Source organism: Podarcis tiliguerta (assembly GCF_965153285.1).
Source record: "Podarcis tiliguerta genome assembly, chromosome: 10".
NCBI classification, from domain to species: domain Eukaryota; kingdom Metazoa; phylum Chordata; class Lepidosauria; order Squamata; family Lacertidae; genus Podarcis; species Podarcis tiliguerta.
Window position 1 is genome coordinate 51,930,087 of NC_139543.1, and position 22,232 is coordinate 51,952,318.

The following is a 22,232-nucleotide window of genomic DNA, read 5'->3' on the forward strand; positions in this document are numbered from 1 at the left end:
AGTCGCCTTTTTGTGGTCTCAAAGCAGATGTGAAAACAGTCTAGGTATTAAATTCCTGATACAAATAGATGGTGCTTTCTGCCCCACTGCACGGCCATTAATCTCCAGGTCACTGAAAACAAGCCCCGCACCAAACCCCAGTGCCTTTTGGCACACCTTGGAGGTTAGTGTTATTATGGGATAAGCAATTGTGCAGCCCTGAGACTCCAGGAGCGCCAACATTTCTCCCAAATAATTGCATGCGTTCAAACTTTTGCAGTTTTGCGTTTCAGATCCAAGAGAAACTCACTTGCTTTCTTCTCTGCCTTGGTTTTTGTTTGTTTGGTCTTCTGCCTCCTCATCTTTTCACCTACACTTCCCAAACACAAAACGCAGTAATGCTTTGTGCCTTTCCCCAGACACATACGCCTGGACATCAAGAATATTCCTCCTCACCAGTATTCCAGATGCCGAGGACTTCGGCCCGACAGCCCTCAGCTCCTCCTGTGCAGCTTCCACACAGCAACCACCAGGGCCCGGGGCTCTGCTACAACACCAGCTCCACTGAGGACCTGCAGCCGGGTCACTCGTCGGCCTCTCTCATCAAAGCAATCCGAGAGGAGCTCCTCCGCCTCTCTCAGAAACAGACCGTTGTGCAGAACTTCCACAGCTGATTTGCCATGTCGCTGCAAATCTGCCAAGTGTATCTGCTTCCCGTGGAAGCTAGACTCACAGGAAATCAGCAGTAGCCCTGTTCTTCTGTCAGAGGAATGAGCGTGTACAATATAAGAGAAATGGGGCACGGTGAGAAAGAACTCTGCAGAATTGGCAGCAGAAATTCGTTCTTGAGGGTGAGGGAAACTGGGAAGATGTAACAAGCATTGGGCTTGTGTGTCTTTGATTGGGATCTTTGGTTGGGACTGTTCATTTCGATGACAGTTCTGGTCGAGAAGCCAAGCGCTGCAAGAGATGGCAAAGCCATCCCCTAACAGAGCAATGCACGAGACTCCGTGTTTGAGGAAGGAAAGTGAAGTTTGCAAGATGGAGTTATAGCTGTTTTCTCATGAGAGACTGAAAGAGTCTGGTGGTTTCAAACACCCCCAAGAAGGTGGGCCGTGTGTGCTGCTGATAAGTGTCACTTCGAATACACAAGAAGCCGTGTTGATCCTGTGCAAGCAATTACTTTAAAGAAACCATTGTTAAGACTCCACAAATAAAAGACTTGGAGCCACCTGTTAACAAACCGGAACAATAATAGTTGTTGTTAAATATTGCTCTGTGCTTCCAAATGGAGCCGTTCTCTGCACTCTCCCTTGTTGTTCTTCTGGTGCTGAAGCTTCAAAATGTCCCTTCATCCTGATGTTTGCAAAGTTGAAATGATGACCTTTTTTAAAACAAAAACAAAACCCTAACTAACTAACTAACTAACTAACAAAAAAACCAAGGATATAGTCATTTGTATTCATTCAGGCTGAGAGAGAAAAACAATTCTCCTTTTTTTTAAAAAAGAAAGAAAGTAAAGACTTACTTGGTATTCATAATTGATAGGTGGAGATAGGAGGGGATGGAAATGTTTAAGGCAGTTTCACAAGTGACATGAAGACACTATTCTACATGGTGAGGACATCTCAACACCTGCATTAATGACGCTGAAATTACACCTCAGGCAGTGGGGGAAAGGTGATGTACAAATGCTTTAAATAAACACAACTGGCTCCAGTTTTGTGATGAAAAGAACATCAGAGAGCCCCTAGCTAGCCCATTGCCCTTCCATTTTTCTGCCTCCTCCCCACCTTACAGTGGGAGCCAGCGTGGTGTGGTGGTCAAGAGCGGTGGACTCGTAATCTGGTGAACGGGTTCGCTTCCCCGCTCCTCCGCATGCAGCTGCTGGGCGACCTTGGGCTAGTCACACTTCTCTGAAGTCTCTCAGCCTCACTCACCTCACAGAGTGTTTGTTGTGGGGGAGGAAGGGAAAAGGAGATTGTTAGCTGCTTTGAGACTCCTTAGGGAAGTGTTAAAGTGGGATATCAAATCCAAACTACAACTCCTCCTCCTCTTCTTCTGCTTCTAACCTGAAAGGTGTATGCCAACGAGCGGAGAACATGGAAGGTGTACATTTAATGTGCCTCCATGCTATTTCAAGTAGGTCATCTACCCTTTGGCCCCATCCTCTGCTGCAGAAAACCAAGAGCCTTTCATATTGAAGCATTTCTCCACTCCTAATTCTCATCATGATTACCAGGGCATACTTGCAGCCAGAACTCATTGGAGCTCAGTTCCGGCACCTCTCAGGTGGGCACCATTGCCATTCTAAGAGGACAAGGGAGGCGTTCATAGTGAACTCCAGCACCTCTTTTTCTAGAAAAATAGTACTGATCATTACCATTAAAAAAAGGAGAAGCAAACATACTCCCAAGGGGTGAGCCTAGTTAATTGCTTCATCTTCAGAAAGGGTGGAGACAAGTCTGTTCAAGATGATATTTGTCCACGGCTGACCCAACCAGCTATGAAACACTGGATGGGAATGTCAATCCACTTCCTCATTGGTGCCTCAATTTTAAAATGAGCATCTTCTAGGACACGGTAAGCCAGTGGACAGCATTCACGTGGCAGGAAAGAGGCAGAGGGCTTTTCCACAGTTTACACGAGAGCCAGCCCAAGTGTGCAACCAGGTATACAATTGATGGGGAGCTAAAGCTGATCTTGGTTCTCAGGTTAGTGAAATGTAAGGTATACATGGTACCAGACGTGCTTCTTTCACTTCATTCCTTTCTTCCCGTAAAAAAGTCATTTCCCACACACTGTATTTTTAAAGTGTATTCTTTAGACATGTTAGGTATTCACTTGAAATGCAATGTTAGTGGAGGCTGATCTGTTAGGGCAAATGGGGCACTGCCCCGCCAACCTCAGTCTGCTCTCAGCCAGCCCCTGCTTGCCTTCTTACTTGCAACCAGCCCAGAAGGTGGCACTGCCTGTTATCTTCATCCTCTATAGTGTCAGTGTTGCTCTTGCGGAACTCAGCAGGGAGGAGGATGGGGACAAAACTGGACTTAGTTTTGCTCCGCCTGTCGTTGGCTCTGGCTCCACCTACTGGTGGCCTCCCAGCCTTCCACCCTACCCACTGATGGTAACATGCAAATTGGCCTTGAAAGGCAGTCTTAACATCACTTGTGAAAACTCCCTTTGTGTTCAAGCTGGGGAGGAGGGGGTGGTAGATTAAGCTTTTGTGTTAATTTGCCAAAAGGTCACGAAGGCAGAAGTGCTGCGTTTCTTATGAGACTTAAAAGCGGCAAGTCTGTAGTTTGAAATGAGACGAGCAGGAGAGGCCAGCCAGGATGATATCACAACACCAGCACTAGTTTGTCATAAACCACCCTCTGCATTTGGGTTCTTGATAAAGCCTACAAATAAAGTGTTAACCTTGTGATGGAAAAAAGGACCATTTTAGAATAACGAAAGCTTAGATTTCACCATTAGATGCAACCTCTGCATTTGTACGTGTTCCTACTGATAACGACGGTACATGCCACCCAGGCACTAGTTTTTACAGAATTTTAATTTTATTGCTAGTTGTGAGGTGTAATTTTACTGTCCTACAGCCATTGCTTAATTGTAACCTGCGTAATAATAACGAGTGGAAATTCTAACTAAATTATTTTATTTGTTGGAGTGTATTTTTTCCCGTTTTTGTTTTTTAACTTAGACTAAATTAAAGCTAAAGCAGTGGCACAAAGACAGTCGAAAGCAGTTATTTGTGTGGAGGTGTGGCTTCAATGCATCTACTGTCTTAAGGTATTAATGAATGAACTGATGGTCTACCCCCTTGCTTGATTCACCAGTGTGTTTAACCTTGCTTGGTTGATTTTTGAAAACACACTCCACACTGTATACCTTGACACACACATCCTCCATTAATGTGTTTTGAGCAAGAGTGCCAGTGCATCTTGGTTCAATCGAATAGAAGGAGCTGATTCACATATCTTTTGCAGGTAGATTTGGTTCCTTTCCCATGGATACCATTGGGGCCCTCTACATGAGCTATGAGATCCACGTGACAAATACCGATCTGTAGACTGGGGAAATTGAGATTGCTGAGCTCTTTGATGAAAATCCTATTCAGGGCTGTCTTAAGCATACCTGGCGCTCCCCCCCCCCCCAGGTTGCCCAGTCCCAGGCGTGCAGGTGGGCGGAGCCAGCCAACCACCTCAGCGTCTCACTGGTCTGGTCGCCCCTGAACTCGCGGCACTCCAATGGGCAGGCTCTTCCCAGGACTCGACTCTCAGGCCCTGGACTCTCAGCCTGGTGCCCCTGAGAGTCCAGCACCCGGGTGGCTTGCACCCCTAGTGCCTATAGGTAAGACGGCCCTGATCCTGTTGCTTAAGAGGGACTGATTCATCATAGGTTGAAAATAGATGTGTAGAATGAAGAACAGGCACAAGAAGCCAAGGCTGTAATCATATTAATATCCAATATTATCAAAAGCATGCAAAAAGTATTTTTAAGTCAATGGCAGCACTCAGGCACAACTTCATAACCCATGGTAATGAGAGCATGGATGAATGATGTAGCCATCTCCCCTTCCTTGACTCTCCTCTCTTCTAGTCGTGTTCCAGTTTTGGCATGAAGATCCTTGCTGGTATTAAGCCAGAGTTCCTGGCTTATTATCTTGGTTTGTTAACTAATCTTAGCCTGAAGTTCCTTGGTTCCTGTGTAAAGGGGTATGCTGATAATGCAAACCAGGATCTCTGTGCTGAAGCTGGTGTGCAGTGGATGGAGGGGAGAGCCATAGGCACAGCCACAGACGAATATACAGATGTGGCCAAAGTCAGTTTGTGACGATATACTAAGGTGAATCCCATCAGTTACCATGGAAGTGGCTAGCAAAGAGGTGTCATTATCCTATAGTGTATTTTAATATACATCACAAAGTCAGCTCAGGCTAGATACTCATGCACACTAAGTATATAACAAGGATGAAAGGACTTGGCTTTGACATCCACAAAGTGGGTGATCAGTTGGTTCTAAGTTGGTTTAGCTGTCTGGAGTAGAGTTAATAAACATTTCACCATACATTCCAGTTGGGTGGTATATAGCACTCTTAATGTACATTTACTTTAATTACGGGTTCTTTCTTCCTGTTGTGTGTTTGATAAAATACCTTGCGTGACACACTTAATTGCTGTTCAAGATAGTAACGTCGAAATCCTGCCTATGTGACTTTTTATGCACACACAAGACTGTGGTATAAATAAAATATATAAGTTTTGCTTCTCTGAAAGAAATTAAAATGGGTATAGAATCCTCAGTAGAGGATAGTTTTAAATTATTCAAAATATCTATTCCTGATATTTGTGGGGGGGAGAGAACGGAAAAAGAAGGTGTGGGAAATTATATATATATATATATATATATATATATATATATATATATATATTCTTGAGCTATCAAATTCCACCAGTGTTCCTAAATAGAAACATTTGAATTGGGTTTTTTTTAATCAGGCCATTTGGTTTAGTGGTGTTGTGTATACTATCTGAATGCAACATTTATAGTATTTATACAGAAAGAGCACTTGTTCTCACTTCTATTAATAAGCAGAGCATTCTTCATGTGCTAGAACTTTGCTAACTGGTTAGGCAGAGCTGTCCACGATGCTTTTCACATGTGAGTGAGTGAGCTCCGTGCACAAAAATTTTGGGGATCAAAATAATATTTTGAAGTCATATATAGCAGTAGAATGGGAATCCAAACAGCTAGTTGGGTTTCATCTTGAAATCCATAGTTCTTTGCCACAACAAAGCAATGTACTTCAGACACGGAGTGGGTGGGTGGGTTTCACACCAGTGACTTCAACTTCAAGGATTGGTTCAGGGAAAAAATAAAGAGTATACCCCAAGGTTGAAATAGCCCCTACTCGCATAATGTTTTGTGCACACCAAAATCATTGAAGAACTTTCCTCGACATATCTCTCCAAGTTTAACTCCCTTTGTTACCAACTCATTTGTTACACTGAGAGTAAGGGCCAAGTGAGGCATCACTCAGGAGGCTGGTGTAACTTATATACATTTTTAAAATTGAAATCTTCTAGGCCACAGGTCTCGGCTAAGGATCAACGAGAGGGGGCTACTTAACTCCTGCCTATTTCCCACTTAAAATCTCCCTCCCCCATTTATTACGGAGTGGGAAAGCTGTTTAGGCATGGGATTGAGTGGGTGAATAGTCCAGGGGGTGGGAAGAGTTAAGTAGCCCCTTTTCATTCATGGCAAACTCCCATTGCCATTTCTTCACTGAATTTGTGGCCTCATTTTAAAAGAAGCATTGGAAGGCCTGCCAGCATCTGTGTAACATCAAGACTGGCTCTAGCTAGTCACAGTATTTCAATGGAATTGCAATGTTTCCGTGGCCTTTCTTTTTTTCCAGGCTCTCAGCACTTGCCGCCCTTTCTGAGGAAGTTAACCTTACATACCGGTATTCTCTTTGCATTTAGCCTGTGCACAAAAGAAGTTTGCCAGTTTTCATCTCTGTGCTGAGCTTCCAAAGGGCAATCATTCTAAATTAAGTGGCTCAGACTGTTCAGTGGAAACCCCATGGAATCATCTTTCAGATCCAAATGTGGAGGTGAGGAGTTCACCCGCCACAGAGGTTAACAAGAAGGCTAAGAGAGATTCTTGTGACATCTACCTTTTGGGCACTTTTAGAAATAATTAATGATGACAAGACAATACTTTTTTGTAATAAATTAGGGACTGAAGAACAATATAAAATGTTGTCTCTTCCCCCGCCCCAACTTACTGATTATTGGTTTAGAGACACACAGTTCAAGAAAGAGATTTACAGAGTGAAAAAGATTCCAGGTGGAACGAATATGATGAAGGCTTTTGGCTGTGTATATCACGAGAGGAGCAAGTGAATGAAATGAGCATGATTGAACTTTGAGAAGATGGCAGCAGCAATCCTAACCACTTTCCACCTCACTTTTCTGAGGTGGGTGTAGGGGCCGGTAGGAATGTAACTAAAGACTTCGTGAAAAGCTTTATTTGAAAGAAAATAATGTATGTTTGCCGTATTGAAAAAGGAACAAGAGGTCATGTATTCAATATGTAGGAAAATCTTCTATTTAGTGAGTCTATATTAGTGCTGTGCACACTCCCAACCCAGGGACAACCAACCCCAAATATGTCCCCAAATTAATTCAGGCACATGGCTAATGTTTAATTAGGCTTTTGTTAAACCCTAAAATATGGTTGAGATGGGTTGTGGGAAGATGACACCCCACAGGACTGAATTCCAGTATCCCCTTCCCACAGCCCATTCTCAAGCTCCTGTTGCTATGGTAACCACCCAAATCTCCACTCAAAATGGGTTTTGTCCATATTATTGGATCATATACCTTAGAGCAGTACTGTAGGGCACTGCCAAATTGAGCTTCAGTTTGTCCACATTCAGTTTGTCACTGATCTGTGACGCTGAAGTATACCTTCCATGGCCAACTGGACTGAGGTGAGTGTCGTCAGGATTGTGGCATCAAGCTCCATCTTTCCATATGATTTCTCCTAGTTGTTTGGTGTTCAAGTTACAACAGCATAGCAGACAGACTACAGTGGTACCTCGGGTTAAGTACTTAATTCGTTCCGGAGGTCCGTACTTAACCTGAAACTGTTCTTAACCTGAAGCACCACTTTAGCTAATAGGGCCTCCCACTGCCGCCATGCCGCCGGAGCACAATTTCTGTTCTCATCCTGAAGCAAAGTTCTTAACCTGAAGCACTATTTCAGGGTTAGAGGAGTCTGTAACCTGAAGCGTATGTAAGCTGAGGTACCATTGTATAGGACTCTGAGGGACACCATAAGACAATAGCCATACAGTAGTATGAAGCAGAAGGCCCTCAGCAGCACCTTCTGAAAATTTCCTCCAGGATGTATCAGAGCCACAGCAAAACTGGTCGTCAAGCTTTACCCCTACTAAAAGGATATCAAAGTTATAAAAAGCCACAGAGAAGTCCAGAACCAACAGGGACAAACTGCCCCAGTCCAGCTCCCGGTGTAGCTCGTCACACAGGGCAGCCAAGGTTATTTCAGTCCAAAACATTGGCTGGAAACCTGATTTACATGGTTAGATAGAGTTAAAACCAACGCTACTGAGTGCAAAGCCTTGATATAGTTATTCCTGGACACACACATGAAACAATCACTCTTAGTTGAAATTTCAAACTTGGCTGCATTCCAGCTGATCAGGTGCAACTGGGTCTTGATCTATAGCACTTTGTACCTCAGTAATAAGATGTAAATTAACCCCACACCTGATTTAATTCCATTCAGGTGCTTAAACTGTGCTCCAAGCTGTAAGGCAGACTCACATGCCCATTCACATGTCGATTATCTTCTGCATTCATGTGACGAAAAGAGTGTGCAAATGCGTCCTTGCTGCAGTGGTGAGTTTTTTGTGTTTGTTTTTTTATTAGACTATCACTTCTCAGCTGTGTACTGAGCCTTGGGCAAATCAGTGTCCCAATCTAACTTATGTGGTGGAGCACAACTAGAAAACATAGTAAAGGTACCCCTGCCCGTACGGGCCAGTCTTGACAGACTAGGGTTGTGCACCCATCTCACTCAAGAGGCCGGGGGCCAGCGCTGTCCGCAGACACTTCCGGGTCACGTGGCCAGCGTGACATCGCTGCTCTGGCGAGCCAGAGCGGCACACGGAAACGCCGTTTACCTTCCTGCTAGTAAGCAGTCCCTATTTATCTACTTGCACCCGGGAGTGCATTCGAACTGCTAGGTTGGCAGGCGCTGGGACCGAACGGGAGCGCACCCCGCCGCGGGGATTCGAACCGCCGACCTTTCGATCGGCAAGCCCTAGGGGCTGAGGCTTTTACCCACAGCGCCACCCGTGTCCCGAGAAAACATAGTACTGTGCACTGAAAATTGAATATATATTTACTGCCAAGTCACTTGACATATTCCCTGATTTATGCTGGGCTTTTGTTGCAACACAGTGTGTGCTTTTTACCTCCAGGAGAAAATAAAATGCAGCATGTCAAATAAGACCTAGTTGCTCCATTCAAAAAACTGCAAAAAGAAACATTTACACACAGAAACACTAGTTCTCAGATATTAGAGTTGTAGTTCAGCCTATTAGCAGCCTTTATGTAGGGTGGGTTAGATTTTGATTCAGAGAAACATTGAACACTCTAATGACTTTCTTCTCAGCAAGAACTAGGCTATAGTGACGGGCATTTCTCTATACATAATGATTTATCTGTGACAGATAACACACAACAGTTTATAAGGAGGCTATCAGGCAAAAAATTTATGATTCTCTTTTAAATGTATGGTTCTGTTTTTAAAAATGGGAGTCAGAAGGGTTATTTTGCTTCCCTATATTGTAGTCTTATTGCCAACAACGTGAGTCTTACTGCCCTTTAAAACATCACAGTGAATGCCGCAAATTTAAAAAAATAGTGAATAGACCATAATTTTTTTGGTGGAGTGTGTGTGTGTGTGTGTGGCAGTTTCTGTATGGCAGTTGAGAAATGAGCTGAAGTAGAATGGAAACACAATTAAGTTGTTGTGCAAGCATCTGATTTTGTGTTTACTGTACAGCAGAAGCAGGTTAGGGTGGGGGGACAGACCTTTAGCTTTCTAAAAAAGAACCAAGAAGTATTTCCTCATTTACACAGTGCCTGTCTTGGGTTCATACAAAGAGAGAAAGCTGCTGACCGTTCAAAATGTCACAGCATGTGTCATCAGAAGTACGGTAAATGCTGGCTAGCTCAAGGTTTACAGATTCTCCATCCCAGTTTCAGAGGGTGTAAATTGTTCTTTTCACAACTATGACAGAAACCAGTGCGCACATATTTGACAGACCAGCTACAAGAAGGAACGGGGGTTTTCTTCCAGAGGCTTGGGGAGCTACAGGGATTTTTATAAAAACTATAAAGCATATCTTGGCCATGCTTTGTTTCTCAACTTAAGCCCTTTTTATAAAGCCATGAATAACGTCCGTTTTCTGTACTTAGCAGAGCAGGCTAAGTTACTTTCTTCATCCCCTTGTCTCATCCAGTACGACAGAAAGAAATAACTAGCTGTAAGCTTAGCCAAGTGTTATGCTTCCAAATATTTGGGTTCATCAGGTCTGAGCTTCATGAGTTTATCAATGCAGAGAAGGATGAGGGTGAGGAACCAGAGACTCCACCCGACAGCTGCAGCGATCCAGCCATATTCATCCACTCCAAACTGACAACATCTGGAGGCCTCTGAGCAGAAACTGACATCTGATGACAGAGAAAGAGAAGAGAGCCTGTCTTGGTTTGGGGATATATATACTGTATATGACTTTCTGCTGGTACAACACAAAAGGTAGGTTGAACCTTGAATGTCTTACCAATATGAAGGTCACCTCACAGTACTGCAGATTGTACTCTGTACACAAAGGATAGTGACCAAACCATTTTATTCAGAATAACTTACAATAAGCAGGGGAGCAACCAACCAGAATTCTGTCTTCCTATCTATTCCTGCATCGAAAGGGGTTGGGTGACCCTAGGGGTCCCTTCCACCTCTATGATTCTGTGATCTTCAGCTGCCTCAGGGCTTCACCACTCCTGAGCTTGGTGTAAAACCTGGATGCCAGACTCTTGGGATGGTTTAGTCACTAACGTATAACCTAAAATTATCATTTAAGGCCTTAATTATTATGATAGCACAGCTTGTTCCCTAAGTTTTATGGCAATCACACAGAATTTGGCTATCCTTAATGTGATCTCAGGATCCTTGTCCTCTACCAGGGATTTTAGACATTGAAGTTCGAATTGATTTGGAGATTTTTGCATAGCAGGGGTAATAAATACCGAGCGTATATCCCCGTAGAAACAGCAGCATAACAAGGCATGAGAGACAGTTTACCCTACAACGATTTCTAACACCACACAGCTTTTTCAGAATGTACCGCCACCATGCCTGGCATTATATTTGGGTTCCATAAGCAAGGTTGTTCACATTCTGAACACTAGAAACAGAAGTAATGATACTTACGAGGACATAAGTCTGAAGAGTTGGAAGAGTGTCCGTCAGTTGCTAGAAAATAAGAGAAAGCTATGCTTTAGACTGAGAAACCTGAGAACAGATTTAGATTCCTGACTTGGGAAAGCTGAGGAAGTGCCTTCTCCATCTCCTACACGGAGACAACATCCCTAAAGAATTCCTTGATTGTGTGCTCATTATTTTTTGTTCCTAAGAAAAGGCCAGAGCTCTCTGAATTCACTGTAGCTCCCTTCCTGGAGAGTGAAAATACACACTCCATGCTTTTTGTCGTCCTCCTCATACACTTCTAAACACTGTTCTGCACCATATATATGCATGGGGTACCTTCCAACTCTACAATTATGTGATTCTGTGACTGAAAGCACATCCAACTCACATTCAAAGCACATGGCTTTCTCCCAAAGAATCCTGGCAAAAGTGGTCTGCTAAGAGTGCTGGAAAAAGGGACGTGGGTGGTGCTGTGGGTTAAACCACAGAGCCTAGGGCTTGCCAATCAGAAGGTCGGCGGTTCGAATCCCCGCAACGGGGTGAGCTCCCGTTGATCTGTCCCTGCTCCTGCCAACCTAGCAGTTCAAAAGCACCTCGTGCAAGTAGATAAATAGGTACCGCTCCAGCAGGAAGCGAAAAGGCGTTTCCGTGTGCTGCTCTGGTTCGCCAGAAGCGGCTTAGTCATGCTGGCCACATGACCCAGAAGCTATACACTGGCTCCCTCGGCCAGTAAAGCGAGATGAGTGCCGCAACCTCAGAGTCGGCCACGACTGGACCTAATGGTCAGGGGTCCCTTTACCTTTACCTTAAGAGTGCTGGAAGTATGGCTCTGTGGGAGGGGAAACTACAGTTCTCCGGATCCTTTGGGAGAAACCATGTACTTTCAATGTGCATTGGGTGTGCTTTAAATGTATGGTGCGGGTGTGCACAGTCTTGTGAGTGCGCATGTTGTGATTAAGTAACTGCCCAACCAGTTATTGATTGATTTTTAAAATTAAGTAATCGCAAATTACTAACATGGAAAGTGCGAAGGTAGGGTGGCCTTAGTCCCAGTCACGAACATAGAGAAATGGAACTACTTCATGGGTTGCCGCTGCAGTGCTCACAGCTGCACTGCCTGATTTCTGCAGCCTTTCATCTCTATCCTCCTCAAATTGGACTGGGATGGTTAACTCTGGATTCCCAAACTGCGCTCTCAGGAAAATCCCTCCCCAAAGAGAGTGGGTTGGGGAAGCAAAAACACTTTTTGAACCAATATCCTTTTTTAAAAAAGTTAAATTTTATTAACATAAAAAATACATACACATTTACACAATACACATACACAACACACTACCTTATTTTCATAACATAAAACATACCTACATTATAGAATACCTGCCTGTACTGTACATATCAACATACCTACACACCTACCCCACACGGACACCCACCAAGTGACTTGACTTCCAGCCGTTCTTTTTACGCCACTTTATTTTTCCAACTAGCTTAAACGAATTTCATTATTCTTTAATCTCTTCTTCTATCTTGACTTTACTCTCCTTTCACTCTAATCATTTTCTGGATTCACTCAATATCTGGATTTGAGGGGGGTAATTACTGTGCATGCGTGTGCCTGGTTGCAGGGGAAGTGTGCCCATCTTCAAGGTGCCGCAAACAGCTTCTCATTTGCAAATGTGCCCATTGGGCCCCCTCTGGTCTGCTCTTGACTGGCAGCAGCTCTTTGTGGTTTGGGGGGGGGAGCTTTCCTATTTCCTGAAACCAGACCCTATTTTTTTTTTTAAGCACCCTGAGATTCCAGGGATAGGAAACATAGAACCTTCTGTATGCAAGGCACGTCCTGCCTCACTGAGCCACCGTCTTCCCACTTTGGCACTTCCCATTGCAAAGCTTTAAAACTTTGCCCTAATATAACAGGCGTACATGGCTTCCCTAGGTGCCACGATGAGCCTTTCTAAGCATTTCACCTTTGTGAAATATCTTTAGTCAAGACACCCTGGCCTTTGGTTTATCGAGCCTGAATTTTCATTGTATGAGGCAATTTAATATTTTTTAAAATAAAAAAATCCATACCTTTTTCCAAAGTAGCATTCGTTGCATTGATCAATCTCCTAACTAAGGTATTAAAAAAAATAAAAAATCCTTTCCTTGAGGATGACAGTAAGACAGCACATGCATTTCTAAACGCAAGCCCCTCTCCCACTACTCAGCCACACAGATTGCCAACTTCACCCCCACACACCTGTGCAACAATATCCCAACTACAACCCTAAGCTGTGACAAATCAGAAAAGGATGAATCACCTTTCGAAAGCGAATTCTGGCAAGCAGAGGACAGCAAGAGGATGGCAACAGCAATCCAGGTCAGCAGTTCCATCCCTGAATTTTGGCCCCTGGCCCGCAATCCTTGTGCTGATCAGAACTGAAGCCTCTGTCAGGAAGGAGAGAGGTGACTGTAGCAATTCAGTGCAAAGTCAAATGCCTTGTCCAGACCGGTGGGTGGAGAAAATTAACTTCCTGCTGTGCCGCTCAGACACCTTGAATTCACCTACTGGCGGGTGAGTTTAACCCAAACAAGAAACAAACAGCCCATCCTCCCAGGCTGTTGTGATTCCTGGGGCTTTTAGGGATGTTAATAGCAAATAGCAAAACACTCCTTTCCTTGCATTTGGCAGCAGTTATACTTCTCTGGGACGCTGCTAATTTGAACACATGCTATTCCTAAGAAGATTTGGATAGGGGGGAAACGGCATGTAAGTTGTACTCCCTGATGAAAACCGAGAACTCACAATGCTTTGGGGTTCTACTAATACATAACTGAAAAGGACAGCAAAGGAGAATTCAGCTGTATTTAAATGTACAATAGACTCACTTATAGGTCAATATGAAAATTTAGAATGCTGTATATCAACTATATACTTTGATTTAATTGAAAATACAGGACAACTCACTGTTGTGAGTAAAATGGTGCCCAGGTGGCTTGTGTGCCAGGGATGGATGGTGACCATTGAGATTGGCAGGGCAGAAGGTAGAGAAACTAAGAGGATGTGAAGTCAGAGCCACCATCTGATTGGCTCTAAATAAGAGGCAGGCGGGGGGGGGGCAGGCTGAGTCTCCAAGCAGTTTACCTGCTGAGTCTGCTGCCCAGCTGCCAATGTTGCCGGGCAACTTCAAGGCCTGCTAGACTCCGTTCTTCAGGTTCTTCATCTATAAACCAAGTTGGGGCAAGGTAGTCCTTCCAAGAGCAGGCAGTCCCCTATAGAGGACAGATCTTGGGATGAACGTCCAATCATGGTTGACAAAAGAGATCAACAGTGATCTGTGCCTTTATTCTCACCAGTTTCCACTGCTTGCTAGATTAGGCCAATGGCGCTGATAACCTAGCATTCTGTTCTATCTGTGGCCAACCAAATCCCACAAGCAGGACCTGCTCATTGCCCCACAGCAACCAGAGAGATATTCCCTCTGGTACTGGAGGTAATATAACAATCATGTTTATTGACTTATTTGCTATGGCCTTATCCATCATGAATTTATCTAAAATTCATGAATTTAGGGAGGGGCCATATCTCAGTGGTAGAGCATGTCTTGCATGCTTTGAAGGTCCCATGTTCATTTCCAGGTAGGGCCCTCAAACCCTATAGAGCAGCGGTTCTCAACCTGTGAGTCCCCAGATGTTGTTGGACTACAACTCCCATCATCCCTGAGCTCTGGCCTTGCTAGCTAGGGGTGATGGGAGTTGTAGTCCAACAATATCTGCAGTTCCAAGGTTGAGAAAGGCTGGTGCAGACAATACTGAGCAAGATGGATCAATGGCAAAAGGCACCCTCCTATATTCCTAAGTTCCTAAAGCACTTTAAGAAATGACCATACATAACTACATATTGTGGTAGCAACATGTGAAGATATAGGTGGGGAATTCTGCTCCCCACCTCTGGCTACACACAGCAGGAATCCAGGGTGAGACAATGTAGACAGAACAGCTGTTCTGTTCAAACTGTTTGGTAGCTTAAAAGGAAATATTATTAATGCAAATGTTGACATTTTTGTAATTGCGACTTTAGCCCAGCTATTTCAAGTCTTTTCTTACATGAATCAATATTTGTCTATGGATCAGTATGGAATTTTTTTTTGGTATATTTAGAATTAACCTTCAGTGTTTGGTGTTACAGGTCAGTTTTGTTTTCTATTTAAACTTCTAAGGAAGTTGTGGCAGCCTCCGCCCAGCCTCTGATGGCCCGTTCTCGCTGGGTCTGCCTTTCTGTTTGTTGATATTCAAACTGGATTAGGACGGCTTTTATCCCTCTTCTGAGTATGTTACACACCGGTCATCTTTCCACAGCTGCTCATTAAGCATGAACTAACATTAACACTCACCTTAAAAGGCAGGACCTAAAATCAATGCATGAGTTTGTCTTGATTTCTCACCCCTGCCCTACAACATTCATTCTCACTTTATATATATAAAAAAGCCTGCTTAACCCAGGCTGGTATTGGGGTGCCCTCTAGATGTTGTAAACTGCAACTCCCAGTATCCCTGGCTATTGGCCATGCTGGCTGGGAATGATGGGAGTTGTAGTCCAACTGGAGGGTGCAACATTGGCTACTCATGGCTTGACCCAAACATTTGATTGCATCCACTTCAGAAAAAGGGACGCGGGTGGCGCTGTGGGTAAAACCTCAGCGCCTAGGACTTGCCGATCGCATGGTCGGCGGTTCGAATCCCCGCGGCGGGGTGCGCTCCCGTCGTTCAGTCCCAGCGCCTGCCAACCTAGCAGTTCGAAAGCACCTCAAAGTGCAAGTAGATAAATAGAAACCGCTTACTAGCGGGAAGGTAAACGGCGTTCAGTGTGCTGCGCTGGCTTGCCAGATGCAGCTTGTCACACTGGCCACGTGACCCGGAAGTGTCTGTGGACAGCGCTGGCTCCCAGCCTCTAGAGTGAGATGAGCGCACAACCCTAGAGTCTGGCAAGACTGGCCCGTACGCGCAGGGGTACCTTTACCTTTACTTTACTTCAGAAAAGGAATGTTCCCTGTCATTGCTCCTTGTGTTGATCAATCTCTTAGCCTTCTTCTTTGTACATGGAGGAGAGAGCTATCAAAGGCTACTAACCATGATGGCTGATGCTCTGCCTCTGCAACTGGAGGCAGCAATGCTTCTGAATACCAGGTGCTGGAAACCACAGGAGAGGGAGAGTGCTCTTGTGCTCAGGTCCTCCTTTGCTGGTTTCCCACCGCCATCTGGCTGGTCACTGTGAGAACAGGATGCTGGGCTAGATGGACCATTGGCCTGATCCAGCAGGCTCTTTTTACATCCTGATGCTCTTACTGATGTTGAAAGGATTTCCATCTCCCAATGCGGAGAGGCAGGACTTAGATTTGGAGATATGCAAATCTATTCCCAGACTATGGGGAGCCCCGAAAAATCAATAATTATAATTTGGATTATAATTCAGTCTTTTTTATTTTAATTGGATTATGATTGGATATATTAATTGGATGGCTTTTTATTGGAAAATTAATAAAAATGATTCAAAAGAAGAAGAAGAAAGAATTTCCATCTCCCAACAGCACATTGCAGAACTGAAGGTGAACATCATACAAACGTGGATTATTTCATGGAAGGGGTGGGTGGGAGGCACAGTCCCTTTCGCCATATATTCATTGCCCATAGCTTCTGACTCTATGGCTGCACACACACCTTGGCTGAAACCCTCCGCCCCCCAAAAAACCCTATCGCACACCCCTCTGGAATCCTGGGAACTGTCATTTGTTACGAGTGCTATAGTTTTATGAGTGTGAACTACAGTTCCCAGCGATGTGTCCTTGAAATGTTCTTGGAATGTATGGTGGATACACAGCCTTTGAAAAGGATTTGCTGCCAGATTATCAGAATTGGATTGGAATCTATTATTATTATTATTATTATTATTATTATTATTATTATTATTATCCCACCCATCTGACAGGGTGGCCCCAGCCACTCCGGGTGGCTTCCAGCAGATATAAGGATGCAATAAAACATTAAACATTGAAAACTTCCTTCAGAGGTTTGGTACTGCATGAGAGCGCAGGGGTCAGCCTGTAGCCACTTTTGCAACCTGCTCCCCTTTCTCTTTCCTAGCAGCCATTGTGAAGCGCTGCCTGGAATAAGAGATGGGTTGCAGCACAGTGTTGATCACACACGTTGCATGCAGCTGGTCCCAGGCGCAAACCCCAGCATCTCTAAGGTAAGACTCTTGCTGGAAACCCTGGACACATTTGCCAGGGAATGCAGTGACAGGGCAGAGCTAGATGAATTAATGGTCTGACTCAATATAAGGCAACTTCTTCCATGATTCTCAGGAGGAGCATGACTGCCTCCCTCTTGGGTGATTTTTCTGCTTCTTACTTCAGGCAACTGCGACCTCAGGCATACCAACCACCTTTTTGCCCTTAACCTGGTTTAATGGGATGTAGCCTAAACAAATTGGGATGGAGCTCTATGTACAAGCACATCACACCTTGTTGGGGCAACAACAGCCATACCAAAGAGATAAAAAAAAGGCCTTCTCTTCAGGTCACTCTCCTGCTGTCACAAGGCCTGGCGCTGAACAAGAAGCGCCGCCTCTGTTATTTGGCTGTAAAATGGGTGTGAGCTGTTGACGTTTTGGGTTGAGGAAGGAGAGGAGCACAGCTCCCTTTAACTTGCCACATTCCACAGCATTACAGTGGTACCTCGGATTACAGACGCTTCAGGTTACAGACTCCGCTAACCCAGAAATAGTACCTCAGGTTAAGAACTTTGCTTCAGGATGAGAACAGAAATTGTACTCCAGCAGCACAGCGGCAGCGGGAGGCCCCATTAGCTAAAGTGGTGCTTCAGATGAAGAACCGTTTCAGGTTAAGAACAGACCTCCAGAACGAATTAAGTTCTTAACCTGAGGTACCACTGTAATCTGTTTCCACTTAGCCTAACTCTGATATGAGAAGTGAACAGTCAGGAGAAAATGGCTCAAAGCAGCAGACTTTGGCAACAGAGGGTGGGAGAGAGGAAAAAGGTTTTGCTCCCCTCCCTATGTGCTATTTTTTAAGAATAAAAATAATAACGACCCATTATATAGTCACATCTACATGTACGTATACCACTTCAGCAGTCTCTGGCATTCACTAAACTGGAAACCGTAGGCTCGTGAGGTCCACATGCATGACAAACTACAGTTCCCAGCAGTTGCAGCCTGTGGGGCAGCACAGGTGGGACTCCATTGCTCTCCCAGCTTCTCAGCACCGTGGGTCACTGCCACTAACCAAGAGACAGAGGTGGGAAGTGCAGGGAACATGGCTTTTTAGATATGAAATGGAGGAGGCACCATCTTGTCCCTTGCCTCAGGTAGCAAAATGTCTTGGGATGGCCCTGGTAGAGAACTGTGTTTGGGGATGTTTTCAGGAAGGAGGTCTGGGAAGCTGCCTTATTCTGAGTGAGACCAATGGTTCATCAGACTCGGTACTGTCTACAATAACTGGAATTTGCTCCCAGGGTTTCAGGGATGGGAACTTGCCCCCCCCCCATGTTGTAAGACTACAACTCCCATTATCCCTGACCATTGGCTATGCTGGCAGGCACCAATAAGAGCTGGAATCTGACAATATCTGGAGGACCACCAGCAGTTTGATGGAGGTCTTTCATTCCCGTATGTGTAAGCTAACAGTGCTCTTCAGCCCTAGGTCCCCAGAGGGAACTACATTTCCCATCATCCCTAAACTGGCTGTGGATGATGGGAGCTGTGGTCCAACAACATCTGCGGACTGAGCTAACATATTTGGCAACGATCACTTCCCCCAGTGTCTTCTAAGAAGGAAAGGAGACCTGACCTCTCTATCCTAAACTTCTAGGGGGACTGTTGCAGGGTGATGCCTTCTTCTCCAATTCCTGTTTTCATTCTGCAATGGCCTTTCCCAATGTTGGGTCTGCAGATGTTTTGGAAGTACAACTCGCATCATCCCTGAACATTGGCTATGCTGGCTAGGAATGATGGGAGTTGTAGTCCGACAACAGCTGGGGACCCAAAGATGGAGAAGGACCGCTGCGAGGTGAGAACTGCTGAGAGACTGAAGAAGTAGAGGCATTTGTCTTCCGTTCTGCTACATCTGCTTATAGAACAGGATAACTACCACCACCCCAACACACACGTTGAGAGGGAATGGTTGTGTTTGTAATGGCAACACACACACACTGTGCTGACACAACACTGTTAGTTCTTATCTCACAGATCTGACCTGATATTTCCACTCAAGGACTGTAAGGAAAGGTCTCTCTGGTCTGGCCAGGACCAGTTTAGCTGTCCTGAGGACACATGCCTAGAAACTGCAGCTCACCCCAGTGTTTCAGTTGGAGCTCTGTCAAGCTGGAAACAGTTTCAGCATTCATTCAGGCTGCTCAGAGAGAAAGGAAACTGAAGAGCAGGTGACTGAGGTGAGATCTTGGCATGGATAACTAGCGGCAATTCTCAGAGGGGCATAGCCACTTCTCTGCATTCGCGGTGCCTATTGAATTTTCCTAAAGAAGGAAAATCACCTCAACATATGGATCCTGAATGTTTTCCTCTTCTTCTTCTCCCATTCAGAAGCAAATGGCCTCTCCCCTCTCCCCCAATGAATAATGAAAGCTTTGATTAAATAGCTAAAGATGTATTTTGAAACCAGCAATTAACATCTAACAGCACAGGGTTCCAAGGCTCTTTAATTGCTGGTGTGCTTGATCAAATTATAACCTCGGTACAAAGAGGCGAACAAGAGGCTAGCAGAAATGAATGTGAATGATTATTGCTTTTCATAAACTGATGTGGATGAGGGATATGAATTGCATTTTAATCCAGAGGTGAGGAGCGATATGGGATCAGTTTAGCAATATTTATTCTTGAACTCTGCATGTGTGGAAGACAGCCCATGGACTTAAGAGGCTGTGTTTGTGCTCTTAGCATCCTCGAGAGTGCTTTGGATATGTGTAGTAAGGTCAAAATCTCAGGCGAATTACATTTATTGTCGAGTATATCCACTTCACACAGGGAAGAATCATAGCTTGGTGGCAGAGGGCATGCTTTGCATCCACAAAGCCCAGATTCAGGTCCTGGTATCATCCATTAAAAGGAGCAGATATCAGGTGTTGGTAAAAAAGGTATTCCTGAGACTATAGAGAACAGCTGAGTCAGATTAGACAGTACTGGCAGAGAGGGGCACATATTACGACCCAGTATAGAGCAGCTTCTTGGGATTTTACTTCTGTATGTTGGCTGTGGATTGTGCCCTTAACCATTAAGGATGAATGTCTGGTAAATTTCAGTTTCAAAGTTTCTGGTCCTTGTCACCGTATACCTTAATTCTACTTATCTTAATTTTCTGATACTGCTCTATAAAGCAAAAGCCTCTCTAAATGTTTTTTTAATTATTATTTTAAATACATATTAAGTTTGAATCTGAGATGCCAGGATGGGCTTAAGATACTGAAAATGGGGGATGTGTTAGGTTGATGGAAACCTGTGAAGGAATCTGGACTTCATTCCTAGAATGCTCTGTTTAAAAGAGTGAAGAAAGTACATGGGTGCCCTTGAGTCTCCACAACTCTATGCCCTCCTATCGCTTCTTTCTCAGTTTTGTTGATTTGTTTTGTAGTAGTGGAGAAGAGAAGGGATGGGGTGTGATCCTTAAAATAGTCTTTAAATGCCCATTCAAGATCCTATATTGAGCATTTAGGATGCACACCTTATTTCTGTTATTTTGGGTCATCAATATTGTGTGTTTAAATGTTGGAACTCGCCCTGGGACTTTGGGGAGAAGGGCAGGTAATAAATTCGGTAATAGCAACACCAATTAATAATAGTAATAACGACAACAACAACAATTGATTTAAGTTATTTGGAATCTGATAAAGCCATGGATAAGGAGCCTGATAGCAAGCCCCTTCCCTTCATTTAAAGCCCCCAATTATTGCCCTTCGCATGCCCATTCTGTGCCATGGTCTGGTGGTGCACAATACCAGAACCCTGTTGAAATTAAACAGTTCCTGACCTGGTTAGTGACTGGATGGAAGGGACTGGAACAGCACAATCCGAAACTCTGCTTTTCCAAGGCTCCTGTCCACGTGCAGAGAGTCCTATGCAGGGACAGTTGTATGCATGTAGGCACTGTTCTGGCATGCAAAGGAATAAATGTAGGCGAGGGTCATCTAGTCTTGTTTTGTCTACTTGGGCTGGTAGCATGTCTCCATGGTCTCAGGCACAGCCAGCCCGCCCCCCTTTACCTGCTACCTGATCCCTTTTAACTGGGGATGCCATGAACTGAACCTGAGAGTTTCTGGGTGCCAGTGGTGTGTTGTACCATTGAGCTATAGTTCCTCACCAAATTTATGTAGATTAATTCAATGAGGCAGGACTACCTAATGGGAGGTGCTCTAGGATCCCTGCTCTGGGCTGGGGGTGAACACTTAATTGCGAACTCAGCTGATGTGTGCCAAATCATCATTGTAGCCAAAGTGGGGCCAAGAGGAAGTTTGCCACAGGCTCCCAAGTTTGCAAAAGTACACAGAAATCTTCAGGTGAAAGAACTTAATGGGTCAAATGCCAATAACCCAAAATAAGACCAGTGAGAAGGGCTGGGCATTCCACCCTGCAGTGTTTTGCTTCAGGTGAAACTTGTAAGCTTCTGATTCTGAAAAGCTGCATGAATGAAAATCTAACCATTAAGTGATGGTTAGGGCAGATTACAGGCAGCATGGATGGAAAATCGCTGAGGGTCTTACAGGCCTTGATAAGCAGCCTTCTTCTCCTGCTTTGTTTTCCAAGATAAAGAGTCATGGAAGCTCCTCAATGCTGCGTGTCTGCCTCCTTCCCTAAAGGGGATGCTGTGACATCCCAGTTCTTCTGCCAAATTTCTCCCAGAACCCTCTTGTTCCCCTTCCTTGCAGAAGCAGGAATGGGGCGGAAAGGAAAGGAAAGCTTTTGGGAGGCGTGGAGGAAGTTGCTACAGAGCAGTTCCTCTTTTTATACCTGCTTTCCCTCAGGGTTTGTTCTCTTCTTTTGACACCTCCCCATTCTTATGCAGCTGGGTGGCAAGCAATTTAAATAACAGGCCTGGGAGGGGAAATCACAGGCCACTGACTCCCAAGAGAATCTAATAGTGAATACTAGTGATTCATTCAGATTCTGAAATATACTTTCCAGTGCTATCCTAAGCTTTTGCTGAACGTTG

The 22,232-nt window shown here is 44.6% G+C and overlaps 3 protein-coding genes across 8 annotated transcripts in view; 2 read left to right on the forward strand and 1 right to left on the reverse strand.

Moving 5' to 3' along the window:
- The window catches only part of KIAA1549, a 105,879-nt gene extending 100,828 nt beyond the window's left edge, over nt 1-5,051 (forward strand). For 4 of the 5 annotated variants that reach the window (XM_083401305.1, XM_083401306.1, XM_083401307.1 and 1 more), the window contains one exon: nt 399-5,051. In XM_083401305.1, the coding sequence (XP_083257431.1) occupies nt 399-653 (255 nt within the window). In that variant the 3' untranslated portion in view covers nt 654-5,051. The remainder of the gene's footprint in view (nt 1-398) is intronic. The other variant, XM_083401309.1, reaches the window with a different exon arrangement.
- A 4,493-nt stretch (nt 5,052-9,544) lies between these two features.
- On the reverse strand, nt 9,545-21,866 carry TMEM213 (transmembrane protein 213). Of its 2 annotated transcripts, XM_083401592.1 has the most exons (4): nt 21,784-21,866; nt 13,314-13,440; nt 11,014-11,055; nt 9,545-10,253 (listed from the first exon to the last, which is right to left on the reverse strand). In XM_083401592.1, the coding sequence occupies exons 2-4, from the start codon at nt 13,384-13,386 to the stop codon at nt 10,084-10,086; spliced, it is 285 nt and encodes a 94-aa protein (XP_083257718.1). In that variant the 5' UTR covers nt 13,387-13,440; nt 21,784-21,866; the 3' UTR covers nt 9,545-10,083. The 2 variants fall into 2 exon arrangements, with proteins under 2 accessions (XP_083257718.1, XP_083257719.1); XM_083401593.1 differs by lacking the exon at nt 21,784-21,866 and having other exon boundaries at nt 13,314-13,461.
- The window catches only part of ATP6V0A4 (ATPase H+ transporting V0 subunit a4), a gene marked incomplete at its 5' end in the record, with an annotated part of 34,202 nt that continues 33,806 nt past the window's right edge, over nt 21,837-22,232 (forward strand). Inside the window, one exon of the mRNA XM_083401448.1 lies at nt 21,837-22,045. Within this exon, the coding sequence (XP_083257574.1) occupies nt 21,837-22,045 (209 nt within the window). The remainder of the gene's footprint in view (nt 22,046-22,232) is intronic.